Below are 16,453 nucleotides of genomic sequence, written 5' to 3'. Positions count from 1 at the left end.
TGCCTTGTTGGGGGGAAGAGAATTCTATTTAACTTGGTCGGGGGAGAAGCCAGGGGTTTATGATAAATGTATGAAGGTTAGGACTGAGGCTTGTTCAAGAGATTGAAAAGCTAAGTGAGTGTGCTATCAGAATCCCAAGCTCTGGTCAAAACAGAGGGACTTAGAGTAGGGGTCAGGGGTTGTATCAGTGAGCCCAGGGACATGGGTTAAACTGGGAAAAAGTAGAATAAGGTGATTTTGAAACTTGCAAATGTCTGTTCTGATTGTTTTCTTTTTTAAACAGGAATTTGTGTCAACAATCAGTTGAAGTGTATGTGTTTGTGTGTATTGACTCCCCACCCCCAATATATCTGCTTCACACGTAGCCTTAGTGTTTTTTAAAAGCAGAGTTGGCACAAAAATTTGATTTCTTGTATGAGAGAGGAGGGCAGTCCTGGGAAAGACAGTTCACCTTGGATTCCTTAAAAAGCAACAAAAGAAGGGTGTATTTTCAAGACGGGGACTGGAGAGGGCTGTTTTCACTTCAGATGCTGTACTAATGCCCTGATTTCACTAAGTTACTTATTTGAGACACCTACCAACTTCATATATATTTTTATTAGATGTCGACAAGGATGGCACATCTGTGTATGGAGACCCCGTGTGCACAGGCGACTTCATTTCTACATAGCTGCTTTCTGGAAGCGTGCAGGTGAGGATGGGTAGGTCCTTAATTGTGGCATAAGGGTTTTCACTGCTATTCAAGGAACAAGTGCTAGAACTGCATACGGATTCTTTCATGTAATCTGCAAGGCAAGAGAGATTTCTTAGGACAAGCAAGGACATATGACTTAATTTAAATACCAAAAGCAGAGTACAGTTTATGTGCTTTCAGGATTGAGAAGTTGTAAACACCTTTGATAATCCAAGATTCACTTACTAAATATGTTGAGGAGTGCTTTTCTAGGTAAGCAGAGTTCTAAGGAATTATGTTTTTGGAGGGATAAGAACATTTTTGCTTTAGTAGTCAGGTATAGCACCAGAAAGGGATTAATTCAAGATATTCATAATATGCTTTCACATCTGTTGTTTAATTTTTACAAAATCTTGCAAGGATAGTTGACTGTATTTTATGAGATGATGGCCCAGGGAGATGAAGTGACTTGTCTAAGGTCATATGGCTCATGAATGGCAGTGCCAGTACTTGAATCCATGCCTTGGGACTCCTTGGCCTGTGTATTTTCTGTGATATCATTTTTCTGAATTCTTTTTGATGACTAAGCTTAGGTTCAGAAGAAGTAGGTGTGTGATTTGGCACAAGTGCCAGCAATTTGGCAACCATTAGGCAGTAAACAGGTAGTATCCCTGCTCTCGAGAAGCTCGTGATCAGAGGTGGGGCAGACTGAAGTGTAATAGAGGTTTAAAAAGCACCTGGGTCTCAAGCTAGGCTTTGGAAAGTTCCTGTTTTCTAGTAAGCCTGCAGTATATCTTCTGGGGTCAGTTACTCCAGTTCTCAGGAATGCTAACTGAAATCTATTTTAGCAGTATCTTTCTCTGATACTAGGAGAACTCATGCTGCTTCTCCTGTAGTCTCTCAGGTGCATCATCCCCAAGACTTCAGGGTGTATTAGGGTACAAAAGATGCAAACTGGTTTCCAAATATGAAGCAAGGTAACTGTAGCTCACTGGAGGAAGAAGGTTCTCTTTGTGACTGGGAGTCACAGTGAAACGGGAGCCCTTCTTTCAACCTCTATGCCATTTTCCCTTTTGGGGGAAGATTACTGCCTCCTGTGGATTGTTTCAAATGAGGCAGAACTTGCCTAGAAAAAGCAGGAGACTCTCTAATTTGGCAACTCTGGCCCTCATCCTTCTGTGAGGCTCTGCCAGCCAGGGGAATCTAGAAATAAGCACTGAGTTGCAGGGGCTTCGTAGTCAAGAGTGATCTAAGAAGTCTACATTTCTATAAGTGGTAGCAGATGGTGAAATTTCTCTATTTCTCAGCTCTAAATTTCTATAAGTGCTAGCAGATGGTAAAATTCTCAGATGATCTTTCACTAGAACCACCACAATTTACATTTGGGGCTGCTATTTTTCTATGCTTTCTGCCTCCAACTTGTGAAATTAATGAAAATGTAAAAAAGTGAAAGTGGTAGTGTAATTCAAGGGGTTACTGGATGTACCTTGGTCCGGTGAGAGCAGAGCGCTCCACGTGACTGAAGTAGTTGAGATGTGTGCCACCACAGGAGTCTTTTCTCCCACAGCAGGTAACTGGTTGGGAGGGGATTTACTTTTTTGTTAGTATAGGGTTATTTATGTTTGTTTTAGCAGGTAACATTTCCTCAATCTTGTACAAAACTACATTCACCCATTAGTTCCTAAAAGTGTAGGCAGAGCAGTAATTATTATTTCCCCTCCCCCTTTATTGCTTATGAGGAAACTGAGATTTGTATAGTGACTTCCCCAGGGTTACCCTGCTCATCAGTATTAGAGCAAGCTCCAGAACCAGGCTCAGAGCACTTTGTATCACAGCTTAGCCCCCAGGCAGAGAGAGATGTGGGTCTTGGGTCCTGTCTTGGATTGTGGCCTCTCTCTACCCTAGAACCCTAGAGAGGAGGAGAAAACATTCTTGCTAGACAGCGAGCAGTCCCAGCAGAGACTAAAGGGAGGCTGGATTGGCCCAGCTACTGGTGAGGCTCTCATAGGGGAAAGGTGGCTCTGGGTGCTAGGCCATGACCTGCCCAAGTCACATGGAATTGCCTCTAGTGAATACTTTGTTTCTTAGTACAAGGGAGTGGGGTTAAGTCTAGGAACCTCAGCTGGCCCCTTGGTCCCATTTTGGGTTCTCTGAATTTACCAGCCAAGTAGTAAGGCAGTATGACTCAGCTGCTCCTGTGGAAGCTGAGGACTACTAGTACTGCTTAAAGAAGGGCTATCCCCAACACCTCTCCCCTCCTCCCCACGCAGGCACATCAGTTTTACTTTGATTGGCAGCTGACTCAGTTGCATATTTTCTAAAATTTGAGGACTAGTGTTAGCTCGCTTTATAGCACATGTAGCTGGTCTTCACTGACTCCAGTTAGATCACTGACACTTGTTACATCTGTGCAGGGGGCCAGGCAGGAAGGACTAGTATTACTACTTTAGAAATGAGGAAACTAAAGCTCATAAAGTTTGCCTAATGTTAGTAAGTAGTTAAGTTAGGACAACCCCTCCCTGCTCTGATACCCAATCAAGGTGTTTTCCCCTCATATTTTGTTACCCTGTATGCCTGTCCTATATCCTAAATGCAAACTATCTGCAACAGCTTCACCTTACCCTGAACAAGGAAAGCCTTTTATCTGTGGGGCCAAGTTCAGCTGAGAAGGGCCAAGCTCTTTTTGTGGACGTCCCATGACTGATTATTAGGGCAGTGGGAGAGGCTTGAAGCTCTAGCTCAATGCCTAACAGAGCCTCAGCCAACCAGTAGTGGCCCTCTTATTTCCACCAGAAAAGTCGGCTGCTTTCAAGTTTGGGGAAATAAATTGTTTGCTCTGTAGCAGGGGATGCATCTAAATAGATAAAAGAGAAATTGGGGTTTGTGGGAATGGGGTGAGTCTCAGGGAGAAGATGTATCATCCATAAAGGGGCCAGAGGTAAAGCCAAAGGGGATGGAGAAGAGTGTGTGTGTGCGTGTGTGTGTTTGGAGGTGGTGGTAGGAGGGTGTTGAATTATGGAATAAACTGGATTCTGTTTCTGAGGAGGGAGGGGAAGGGCAGGGCCAGCTGGAAAACTATACTTCAGGAACCTACTCTTTTCTCCAGCTGAGTCATCCACCTGCCTGCTCTGAGGGAGGGCATGGTAAGGGGAAGAATAACCAGCTGCTCTAGGACACTTCCTCATCTTTTTATAGCCCCACCTCTATACCAGTCTTTGCACTTTGGGCATGTTGCAAAGAAAGGGGAGACATCAACCAAGGCTCTCCAAGCTCTGGGGAGTCGCTCCTTTAAGGCCTGTAATTAGCATCAAGGCTGAAGGTTTAGCCCTATAATGTCCTGGCATTTGTTCTCATATAGTCCCTACCTTCCGCAAATCACATACAGCCACATAACTATCAGAGGCAGAAGGGGCCTCTGAAATGAACTAATTGAAACATCTTCATTTTATAAAGGAAGTAACAAATCGAGAGAGGGGAAATGATTTTCCAAGGCCATCTTGTGAGTAGGATTTGAACTTATCCCAGCCTTCAGGTTCACACTATCATCTACTTAAGGCCAATATTTCACTGTTGGGGAAAACCTAGGCACTGAACGTCCATCTCTTGTCTTCTCAGCCTACTACTACTATTAGAAGGCCACAATGCCTTTTCTCCCACACTGGCTGAAAAAAGTTTTCAGGATGTTGGTGGGCTCCTGACTACCTGGGAAGCCAAGGTTATTGCAAGGAGAGACTTGGAGGTTGGATTAGCAAGGAGCATACAGGTGGGAAAAGGGGCAGCAACAGTGGGATCCAGGATTTCAGGATCATTAAGGTGATGGAGAGTAGTGGGGAGGATTCTTCTATAGCACTTTGAAATGCCTGACAGATAAGTGTTGACATGAGGCAGTTTGTTGCAGAATAATTTTGCTGAGAGGGGAGCAGGGGAAGGAGAGATGGAAAGGTGTTTAGAGGTAAAATGGGGTTAGCACAGCGGTATGAGTGATCTCGCGCAACCTCCAGATGACAGTGAGTGGAGGTGTTTAGTAAGTAACAGGGGAAAGGGAGCATTGACTGGATTAGATGCTTAGAGCTGGAAAGGGCTTTAGAGATAGTGCTTGCACAACCCTGTCTTTTTTTTTTTTTATAAATTTACTTATTTATGGCTGTGTGGGGTCTTTGCTGCGCGCGGGCTTTTCTCTAGTTGTGAGTGGAGGCTACTCTTTGTTGCGGTGCGCGGGCTTCTCATTGCGATGGCTTCTCTTGTTGCGGAGCACAGGCTCTAGACCGCAGGCTCAGTAGTTGTGGCACACAGGCTTAGTTGCTCTGAGGCATGTGGGATCTTCCCAGACCAGGGATCGAACCCATGCCCCTGGCGTTGGCAGGCGGATTCTTAATTACTGCGCCACCAGGGGATCCCCAACCCTGTCCTTCTAATAGGGGAAGAAACCAAGACTCAGAAAACAACACTGTGATCTAATCAGTGCCACACAGCAAGAACCAGGACTAGAACCCAATTTTTTTTTTTTTTTTTGGCGGTACACGGGCCTCTCACTGTTGTGGCCTCTCCCGTTGCGGAGCACAGGCTCCGGACGCGCAGGCTTAGTGGCCATGGCTCACGGGCCCAGCCGCTCCGCGGCATGTGGGATCCTCCCGGACCGGGGCACGAACCCGTGTCCCCTGCATCGGCAGGCGGACTCTCAGCCACTGCGCCACCAGGGAAGCCCGTTTGTTTTTTTGTTTTTTTTTAAAATTTTTGTTTGGCTGCACCGTGCAGCTTGCAGGATCTTAGTTCTCCAACCAGGGATTGAACCCGGGCCCCAGCAGTAAAAGCACCAAGTCCTAACCACTGGACCACCAGGGAATTCCCCTTAGAACCCATATCTTTTAACTCCCAGGCCAGGGCTCTTTCCCACTGAGTTCAGAGAACACTAAGACTCTTTTGTTTTGTTTTGTTTTTTGGTTTTTTTTTGCGGTACACGGGCCTCTAACTGCCCATTGCGGAGCACAGGCTCCGGACGCGCAGGCTCAGCGGCCATGGCTCACGGGCCCAGCCCCTCCGCGGCATGTGGGATCTTCCCAGACCGGGGCACGAACCCGTGTCCCCTGTATCGGCAGGCGGACTCTCAATCACTGCGCCACCAGGGAAGCCCTAAGACTCTTTATCTTAACTCTTAGTGGTTATAATTTGGTTTGGGCCAGTAGTTTTAGGAAATAATTCCATTCCTGGTACAAACTAATTTATTATATGTTTATCTGGGGAGTTCAGCCAGTTAGTGGGGTTTATTTCCATGTCTTTGATAAGTATTTCTGTAAAGCTCTTAACTGTGATGTTCCATTTTCCTCTTGTTCTGGTGTGTTGGTCCCTAACAAACACCTGTTGGTACATTTGCCTACATAGCCATCTTTTCTCTCCAGTTTAAAGGATAATTATAGCCAGAGTGGTGAAATGAAACCTGGCTGCTAGCTTCCAAGTCTCCCCTGCACTCAGACACTCAGATATACGATCCCACAAAACAGGAATGAATGACGCCATGGCTGAGTCCTTAACTTTGTTTTACATTTATGGCTGCGAGTAACTACTCTAATCACAATGCGTAGGACAATGAAGTGCATAGGGAAGTTGTGTGCTCATTTATTGAGGTGTCTGGGCCTGTCTGAATTCATTCATGCTTGAGTCATGCATATTCTCAGAGCTGTAAAGGTCCTTAGAGATGTTTCTGTCCAGTCCCCATTCCTCCTTGAGAAAGAAACTGAGGTCCCAGGTCACAGTGATAAAAGACAGTATAGTTTTGTTTGTTTTCTATTGTTTAGCTTCATCTACTGTAATGGCGCTTCCTTTCATTTGGGTGGTTTAAGTCAAAACTAACAAAAAATTGCCAGAATGATGATCCCAAGGGCATAGTGACCTATGGGTGGTGACCTTCTGTCCTCAGATCGTTCTCTTGGGCTGTGCACATCCTAACACGTGCTGGTGGAGACTTGTCCTTCCTGCTCTGTTGTTCAGAACACAATTCTCACCACCATCCACCCCTAGCTCACCCCACTTTTTTTTTCTCACCCCACTTCTAATAACCACCCCACCAAAGGTTGAAGACGACTAGCTCTCCTTGGTTAGGAACGTGGTGTCTCAGGTGTACCTAAGGCTAAGTTTGAAAGACCAGAAGGGTAATCTGGGAAATCTGAGTCAGTCTAGACTTAGGGGTTTGTAAGTGTTAGGTGATACGCTACATAAGGATGCCCTGAGGCATTTGTCACAAAAGGTCCCACTCTAGATCTATGGCATCAGAATCTTGGGGAGTTGGGGGGTGAACATATGTATTTTTAACAAGCTTTCCAGGTGATTCTGGTACACAGCTAGGTTTAGGATATCCACTGGGATCGTTGCTGTAAGTCATATCTCTTTCAGTTTGGCTGAGACTCTTAAATAGTCCTCAGAGACAAAAGGACAACTCTACTACATTAGTATAACCCGTTACAATATGCAGAAACACTTCTGATCTGTGTTTTTTATTAGATACTCAGGATAACCTTGTTAGATCATAGGACAGGCATACTTATCCCAACCTTGCAATTTGAGAAAACTGTGCCTTACGGTGGTTGGTCATAGTTAATAAGTGACAATTTCCAAGCCACCTGTTTCACACATTTCTGTTATTTAAACCTAGGCCCTAAGCCTGGGGCAGGACCTGACCTTTCATATTTGGCTTCACCTGTATACTTCCTAGAAGGATGATCCAACTTGCAGTTCCTATGTGTTAGGGATTAGTCCTGGCTTCTCTCTTCTCTGGGGCAGAGATCTCGTGAGGGTGGAGTGCCGTACAATATTAACACTAGGTATTATTTTCATTCCTTGTGCCCCAGAAAGCCAGAAGGTGCAGGGTGGCATTCCTTACCAGCGCAATGACAGGAGGCCTCTGGGGCAGGTAGATTGACTTTATTTCAGATTTTATAATCAATTTAACTTGTACTAATTGGTTGGATAATGACGTTCTACATTTCCGAAGACATTTAGTTGGCATCTATAAAAAACCCATAAGCGTTTCCTAAGCAGGTGCAACTGAAATCAAAAGATGAAATCATTATTATTATGATTGCTCCTCCTGGGCAGAGCTACCCAGCAGCCCCAGGTCCTGTGGTCTTTAACATTTTTTGGGGGGGTGGGGGAAGAGATGCGCAGTTTGTACCTGGTAGAACTGGCCATTTCAGATCTGCACTCTTTTTCTTGCTAAGCCCTTTCTAATGGGACATCAGGATTAGATACTGTACCTTTGAAGCCTTTGTCCATAATGTATGTGTTCTGACGTCTATCCATTCCACAAGCACCTGCATAAAAACAGTAAAAGGAAAGAAAATTATAGGGGTGAATGAGGTTTACCTAGACTGCATGAGTTCTTTTGTTTGTTTGTTGTCTTTTCTACCCAGAAAATAAATAGTTCTTTAGTGCTAGAAAATTATTCTGGGTTTAATCTACTCTAAATCATCTTGACCATACAGGAATTCTTTAAAAGCTCCTAAAGCATAAATGATGAGCTACAGCACCCCCTGGCATATTTAGCACTACTGCTCTTTAACCTTCACTCTGAGGGGAATGTCTTCCAGGAGGTGATCAAAGGCAGTTCTGATGCCACCTACAGTCACTGTAGGTGAAGTTTCAGTCTCCAAAAGTATAGGATAAGGAATGAATCAGAACCAGTTCTTAGCTTGGGGGAAGGGTGTATGACATTCCCAGTCCCAGTTCTGTTGGACTTCGGAGAGGGGGTGAAGACTGTTTCTCACCTTGTAGCTCTGGTCTTCCCTCTCCCCTTCTGGATCCAAAGCTCGACTGAGGGGAGCCAGAGGGAGGTGAACAGGTAGCTGAGGTTCTTCATTGGTCATCTCTACAGGATGTATAGTCATTCCCTTACATAGTCAGCTGGCTTAGTCCCCCTCCCCCTGCCCCACTTTTTTTGGGTGGACCATTTGCACATAATTGAGAGTTGTATTTGAACAATACTACCAGTGTTTGTCAGTCCCAAGGATTTCTTTTTTCCCTTTTGGCTGTCACAGTTTATCCTAGGCTCCCACAATGCATGGTTCTGAGCCCCAGCCAGAGGCAGGAAGGACACAAAGCTTCAGCGACCAAGCTCTGGTTCTTTGCTACTGGTGATCCCAGAAAAGAAATTATGTGATACTTTAAATTTGGGACAGTGATGACTTGGGCTCACGAAGCCATTATTTTCAGCTTTTAACTGAGAATGCCATATCAGGCAAGGCATGCAGCAAGTGCTTACTAAAATACAGTTTGACTGCACTTGACTCTCCCCAGTTGTTGACACTGAAGACCAACCCATGGCTCTTTAGATACATCCCCATACCTCTTCCATATAGAGGTCCCTAGTTGAAATTGCAGGAGCCTACTCCTATCTCCCTTCCTTCCACACATTGCTCAGTGATAGAGCAGAATCAGATCCAAGTTTTTCTCAAGTTTGCTATTCTCCAGAGGGCCTGTAGGTACCTGTGCCCTTCAGAAGCATGACTGTAACAGTCTGTATCACTGGTGTCAGTTCAGCACTTTATTCTAGACCAGGGCTTCTTTTGCCCTCCCTGAGGGAGGGAGGCTAGGCTGTTAACTTTTTCCCTTTTTAGAGAACAGGAAACAGGCTCAAAGAAGGGCAGTGACTTGTCTGAGATCACACTGACAAGTGAGAAGTTGAGTTCTGCCTAGAGCTCAGATGTTCTCAAGTATTCTCTCCCATTGGCCACCAGCCTGCCTCAGTGTAAGCGAAAAAATGACAGCGTGTGGTGGCTCTGGCTACAGTGGTTGAAGGGAGAAATCTGGGCTGAGCCCAGAGGATGCTCCCAAATGGAAAGAGGTGCAGGGTGGTGGTAGTGTGTGTGTCGGGGGGTTGTATTTGGTGGGGTTATTGAATGTCCTGAGCACTGCTTAGGGGGCTCACAGCCAGGAGCACAGCCTCCTGGGTATAAGCCCAGGGTATGTGAAGCCCATGCCTACTTAACAGGTAGATGGATTTAGAACCTTTGCTCTTCTTACTGCTACTGGCCTCAGAGACCTGCAGGGGTTGGTAGAGCTGCATTTCACTTGAGCTCTAGAAACCAGCTAGAGCCTGAATTCAGGCCCAGGTTGTCCAGTGTGCCATCTAGGGCAGGACTACTTTGTAGGGAGGCCAAATTCTCTGTTTATTCATTGCACCTACTTCTGTAACTCCTACCTCACATCCTCCCATAGCAGGACTGATTTTCCAAGTCTCTTTTTTGCATCTTTCCCAAGCTACCAGGTTTGAGCCTAATAGATGAGCACAGAGGATGTTGGTTGACACATCCTGCCTCAACCTCTCTAGATCCCTACTGGACCACCCTACCCTATGATCTGGGAGAGCCAGTCTGGGGTCTCTCTCTCAGGGACATTGGGCTTTTTGGCCAGAGAACCAACTCTCCGTCATTCACATCCACGGGCCCAAAGAATCCCAAAGATGTCACCATCTCCAAGTCACTTCTCAGTGGTTTTGGGTTGTATTCTGTGGTCTGCAGGGAGTGCGGTTATGTTGTGTTCCCTTCACCTAATACTACTTGCAGTTTGTCCATATCCACTGACCATGATAGGAGGAGAAGGGGTGACTGGGGGGATCCAGACAGGCTTCCTTCTTCAGATAGGGAATCGGGCTTGTAGATTAATTATGTCGGAGGGAAGGGGCTCAGCAGGGAGAGTTCTGGGACCATGGGGGTAAGTTAAAGGATAGGAGTGGGGGTTAGGGTAGGTGCTGGGTCTGGTCTGGTATGACAACCTCAGGGGTCCAGGGGATAGAGGGTAGGGCTGGGAGTCTAACCTGGTGAGTGTAGCTCAGCGGGGCGGCTGAGGTGTCTAAGTTCAATGTAGAAGTCCTCGGGCGGGTACCTGGCCTCCAGGGCACTGATCTGGAAATGGGAGTCTAGTGAGAGGATGACAGGGAGGAGCCATTATTCCCAGGGCCCTGGTATGGCAGGGGTTGGGGGATGAGGGTCAGGGTGGGGCAGGTTGGAAGGAATTAGGGCTTCCATGTGTAGCATCCAAAGGCGCTAGAGCCAGCAGGGCCAGAGGGATTTGCTAGAGCTGAGGCCACTGGCCTTGCTACCCCTCACTCCCCACCCCTCACCCGCACCCCCATAGGAATTGGTGTCTGCCAGGGCAGTGGGGCAGAGGGAATAAGCCCTTGAAAGGGGCACCTTGGTGGGGCCTGGCTCAGGCAGGGGTCCCTTTCCCAGATGGTGAGTGCATCTTTTGCTTCCAACCTGAATCCCCACATCTGGGCCCTAGCTTTCTCCCTTGTGGTCCCTGGGTCATAGCCACTCTCTCCCTATCCCCTAACATAGGAATGAAAGGGCTCTTGGACTTCATTTGCTTATAAGAGCTGAAATAGGGGCTTGGGTTTCCTCCCCACACCCCTTCACCCTGGGGGAAACCATGCTTAAGATTTATCTACTAACTCTCCCAGGGAGCTGGGATGGGCCCCTGTCAATATGGGAGAAGGAGAAGAGGGTGGGATGTGATGGCAGGGGACCAGACTCAAACCACTACTGACCTAACACGTTCACATAGCTGTAGGGGGTCCAGCCTGCCATGTCTCTGTCAAGGGACTTGTTACTGAGCTGTTTGGAAAGTAGGAGAGCGAGTTACTATCTAGTGCCCTTGAGATGCCCCTGCCCAGCCTTTGCTTTTGCCCACCCTCGTGCACCCACCCCTGTGATGACCCTGACCCACCTAGGTGCTAGGTCGTTGAGGGAAAGGGAGAGTTAGGTGTTCTATGATAGGCCACCGTGGTGTGGCTGAGGCCAGTGGGAACAGAACATATACCCCCATCTAAGCAGTCTGGCTGAAGCTGTAAGGCTCTTGGGCCCCTGGGACACAGGGGAGCAAAGGGCAGGGCCTCTTGAGAGCCAAGAACTGGCCTGAGCCAAGCTGGCCCTGACAGGGAAAGCAGGTCAGCTGGATGGGGCTGAGCTGCAGGAGAAAGGGGTGTTGGCAGCGTCTCGGCTGCAACACGAGGCCATCTCCAGCACAGAGCCGGGTGCCGAGGCTGCCTGCAACATCACTGTCACCTCTGCCACCTGACCTGGGCTGAGTGTGAGAATCTTCCTTTCATGTGACCAAGAAAGCTTCAGGGTAGGTTGGCCTTATGGCGCAACCCTTCCTCTTCCTGCGATCTCACAGCTGCCCTTCATATGAGGCAAGGATGGTTGCTCTCATTTCACAGCTGGGGACCTGAGTCCTGCTTGTGGGCCCCGCTCATGGTCACACACACAGGCAGTGACAGAGCTGGGTCTACAACTCAGGTCTCAGCTCCCAGACCCATGTCCTTTCCATGTCATCACAGCTGCCTGCCCTTGCTAAAAATTTGCCAGGCTGAGGGGTCCCTGACCACACAGAACTACTTTGGGCCCCTGGGGTGAAATGAGCCAGAGGGTCACCAAGTGGGCTACTCTGTAGTAACTTCACCCCCTTACTGAGTGACAGAGGGTGGCTGGTGCTTCCCTGTCAGCGTGAGACCGAGAATGACATGGCCACAAGGGACTTTGTCTCTCACCCCTGGCGTCCTTTGCCTCTAACCTGCTGTAGCCTTGATAATGTGGCTCTAGTTAATCAAGGACCTCCTGCTGGGAAGCTCCTGGATTCCCTTCCCTTGGCTCCTCAGATCAGCCTAAAGCTGTGAAGCTGGGTGTGGGGCTGACGGCCACAGGCTTTGCATACAGACCTCGAGGTACCCCTGCTTGCAGCACTGCCATTCTATTGGAAAACTGAGGCTGAGAGCCCCTGAAGAGGGCCTTTGGGTGCTGGCTTGACAGGGGTGGCTCCTGGGGCTATATGGGGTCTGTGTCATTGTTGCTAGGGGGCTCAGGGTGCATTGCTACCAGGGCTGTGGCAGCAGCCATGGTCCGTGGACTGGTGGACATTTTCTGTGGGGCAGATGGGGAGAAAGGATCCCTAGAGCTCTATAAGGCACAGACCTGGAGGATGAAAACTGCTCCTGGCCATGTTCCTGGCCCAGGATGGGGTTTTGCCACCCAGCCCCCCATGGTCCTGCCATAGCGTGTGTGTGTGCACGCAGGTATGCAGCATGAGCCCGTTGACCTTGTGGTCCTTGGGGCTGTCCCTCATTTCTGAACCTCTCATCTGCCCACTATGGATCCTGGCACACCAGGGGGTGCTCACTACACGTGTGCTGAGACATCCTTGCCCAAGGGCCTGTGATTGTACGAGGACGTCTTGCCATCAGCCAGTGTTAGGCTGGGAGCTGTGAGGAAAGGCCCTGTCCAGGGTGGTACACACCTGACCTTGAAGGCCTGCAGGACTCACATTAACAGTGAGTTACAGTGGGAACACTTGGCTGTGGCTGATGTTTGGGTTCCATGTCCCTTGTGACGGTTCTGATAGCAACAAATGGTTGTGGGTGTGTACTGATAACATGTAGTATGTAAGGTGGTACCTAAGTAATAGCAGTTACTCTATAATGTGCTGGCTGCACACATGGTGCTGGTAACATACTGTAGTGATTAATTCTGTAGTGTTTTGATTATATGTGTTAACATGAGGCAAAAGTGGTTACATGGTTATGTGTGACAAGGCTACACATGATTACTTGATGATCACATGACTTGGTACCCACCGGTTACACACAGGGTGTGGGGGTGTATGTTATATCGAGTGATGCTGTGAGTTGGTTACATGTGACGTGTCCTGGTTACATGGCACTTGTTGGCTCCATATAACCTGGTGGCTTCCTCTTACGTGCTTCACAGAGTGTTTACATGGGATCACAGGGCAATGTGTATTGTATTGGCAGTTGGTTCCACACAGACCCTGGGCGGGGTGGTGGTGGTGCAGTTTCTTCCCAGGCAGAGGTGAGGGCTCAGTGCGTAGACAGCGGATGGGGGCTGGGGAGTTAGGGGCCCGGTACCTTGGTGGGGCTGTTCCTGTCCAGAGTGCTGGCCTGGTTGGTGTTAGGCCCCCCGCACGCCAGTGCGTGGTAGCTGGAATTGGAAAAGCACTGGGCATGGCTGCTACTTTGAGACAAATCTGGGAAGAGAACAAGGTGCCACATGCCATCACATCCCTGGCCCTGGCATGAGACACCCCTAAACTAATGCTTGGGCTGGGCTGCCTCGAAAGTGCTCTGCAAAGAGAGACAGTCAAGTCTCCCAGCCCCCAAGCTTCCTGGCATCTACTACTCCCCTAGAAATGTGTAGAGCCTGATTTGCCCCTTTCCTTGCGGTGGCCCTCCTTGCAGGTTGCAGGTTAGGCTTGCCAGTGTGGAGGGTGGCACCAGCGTGAGAAGCGTTAATTTGACAGTCTCAGATATCCCTGAGTCACTATTTAGGGCTATGCTGACCCTCCCCTGCCTCCCCCAGGGTCAGATCCCAGTAGTGAGGCTGTAAAGAGAACCCCACTTCTCCTGACCTTAGCCTTGCCCTCCTGCAGATTCCAGTGGAATGGCATGGGAAAACCTAGCCAACCTTGCTTACTATAGTCATAGAAGAAAATCCCCAAATCCTCCCTATGAGCTTTGGGATTTCATCAGGGGATATCTACTTTGGCTGAAACCCAGGGCAGCATGTAGGCCAGGAACTTCCTCAAGGTAGGGTCTGCACCTGGGCCGCTCCTGGCTCTCCTGCAGCGCCTAGCACGGAGCTGGGCAAATAGTAGGCAATGGAATTAGCAGGAATGACATGTCAGCAGGCCGACATGATCTTGGTTTTCTAAGTAAGTCCAAGGTCCAGGAGGCTGCAGGTCAGCCATGAGCTATGGAGCCAGCTGGAGAGAGCTGTCATCCTTGTGCATACCCTGACAGGCCTACCCTCCTGTGGCTCAGGGCTGTGGGCAATTTTAGAGCATTTTGACCTCTTCTGTTTAATGAAATATGAAGCAAAAAGCTGTTCTTATTTCTAAGGCAGCAGTCCAGACTCCCAGATAAATGCCTGCTGGAGTTGGTACCCCATTTGTGAACAGACTGGGTTCCAGCAGGCCTGATTCGAGGGACATTGCCCAGACTTTCAGACTTCCCCACGTCAGGCCCCGTCCCCTTCCACTGTATAAATAGGGCCCTCCTAACTCTGGGAACTGGGAGGGAGGGGTGCTCTGAGGCCTTCACCAAGGAAACAAAAATGGGACAGGGCTTGGACATTGGGCCCCACAGCTGGTTTCCTGAGGTGACACAGGCTGGGGAGAGGTTCCCCTGGAGCATTTAGGAAATTTACTGCTTAGTGTGGGTGCTCTTGTGACTAAAGCCCGGTGAGGAGGAGGGGAAGCTCTGGGGAAATGGAAGAAGGCTTCTAACCGTAGCTGTTCAGAGTGGGCATCCTGGAAATGACACCCCCTGGGAGCCCCATCTACCTTTCCCAAGTGAGCTCCAGCTCCTCGCCTCCATTATCTCTGCAGGGGAGCCTGAGCATCCAGCCCCAGAAGACAACTCTGCAGGCACGACCACCCACCTTCAGCGGTAAACCCCGGTGTCCCCAAGAATACTGTGTGGCTCCTCTTGGGTCCTGTGTGTGTGTATGCGGGGGCGGGGCGCGGGAGGGAGCTGCTGGGGGCATAGCCCTTACCTGAGAGGGAGTAGTCAGTGCTGGTCATCCTCATGGCAGGTGTGTAGGAGACGCGGGGAGCCAGGTCTCGGCCCTTCTCTTTCTGCCGCCGCCGGTGCCAGGCGAACAGGCCCAGCAGCACCACAATGAGGAACAACAGGAGGACGATGCCTGTGACAGCACCCACCGAGTGCCGCTCTGCACCCAGTGCTGGGCTGATCTTGGTGTAGGGATTTAGCTCCTCCATCATGAGGGCAGCTGCGGACAGAGGGAGGGGCTGAGCCTGGGGCAGGCCTGCTTGCTCTTCAGATCTCCTCAGCCTGGGGCCTAGACTCCTAAGGTTAGGAGACCCGGGTGCTGGTCTTGGCCCTATTCTTCAATCCCTTCAACCTCACGTGTCTGTCTTCAACTGTCTACAAAGGGTAGCGTCCCAGGGTCGTGACAGGGAGCAAATGTGATCATAGGTGGGAACCAAAATAATGGATGTTTACTGAGTGTTTTACTCTGTTCTGAAAATGAGTTACAGATATTAACTCATTTGATCTTCCCAGCAGCCCTATAAAAAGCTGTTTATAAGTCCTATAAGAAATAAAGACTAATTATTTCCCTTTCACAGATGAAGAAACCGAGTCACCAAAAGGTTAGGTAATATGCCCAAGATCACACAACCAGTAAGTGGTAGAGTGGGTTTCTCAGGAGTCAGGAAAAACTGGACTCAGCCCCCTCCCTGTCTACCATCTGTGTGACTCAGAATCCTCAGTTTGCTCATTTGTAACATGGGGACAGCAATCCCACTGTGAGCACTAATGAGAGACTGACAACGAAAGCTGTGAGTGCTGTACCAGTGTGCCCAGGATTGCTGCTCCTAAAACCCCTCTTGATGATATACGTGTGGGCTGTCCCTCATCCCCCGTCAGAATGCAGTGGAAATGTCTTTTGGCCCCTTTTCTGTACTGTGGACGCTTGGGTGCCCATTCTCATCCCTATCTCCTACAGCCAACAGCAAAAACCATTTATCGAGTGCTCACTTGATGTGCCAGGCACTGTGCTGAGTCCTTTACTCACATTATCTTAACTTGGTCTTCACAACAGCACTATGGGGTCTTGTCTGACTATAGACCTGGAGCCAAGGTTGGGCCCCTTTGGGCTCCTTGGCTCTCAGCAGAACCTTGTGTCTTTCCACATGTGGAGTAACAGACCCAGCAAAAGGAAATGACCGGCCCAAGGACACCTAGCAGGTAGTGGC

General features: G+C 48.9%; 1 protein-coding gene and 1 long non-coding RNA gene across 4 annotated transcripts in view; one reads left to right on the top strand and one right to left on the bottom strand.

Annotated features, from left to right (window-relative positions):
* MEGF11 (multiple EGF like domains 11) overlaps positions 1-16,453 on the bottom strand; it is a 235,069-nt gene that overhangs the window by 364 nt on the left and 218,252 nt on the right. For 2 of the 3 annotated variants that reach the window (XM_060005740.1, XM_060005738.1), the window contains 6 exons: positions 15,229-15,465; positions 13,584-13,702; positions 11,211-11,277; positions 10,479-10,580; positions 7,921-7,977; positions 579-785 (listed from right to left, as the gene is read on the bottom strand). In XM_060005740.1, the coding sequence (XP_059861723.1) occupies positions 579-785; positions 7,921-7,977; positions 10,479-10,580; positions 11,211-11,277; positions 13,584-13,702; positions 15,229-15,465 (789 nt within the window). The remainder of the gene's footprint in view (positions 1-578; positions 786-7,920; positions 7,978-10,478; positions 10,581-11,210; positions 11,278-13,583; positions 13,703-15,228; positions 15,466-16,453) is intronic. The other variant, XM_060005739.1, reaches the window with a different exon arrangement.
* Positions 590-15,996, top strand: LOC132420892 (uncharacterized). The gene is made up of 3 exons (XR_009518467.2): positions 590-691; positions 15,062-15,122; positions 15,268-15,996. It is a non-coding gene; the product is annotated as an uncharacterized lncRNA (long non-coding RNA).

This window comes from Delphinus delphis, chromosome 2, assembly GCF_949987515.2.
Source record: "Delphinus delphis chromosome 2, mDelDel1.2, whole genome shotgun sequence".
NCBI lineage: Eukaryota > Metazoa > Chordata > Mammalia > Artiodactyla > Delphinidae > Delphinus > Delphinus delphis.
Note: the sequence above shows the minus strand (reverse complement) of the source record. Positions and strands in the feature narration are given on the sequence as shown.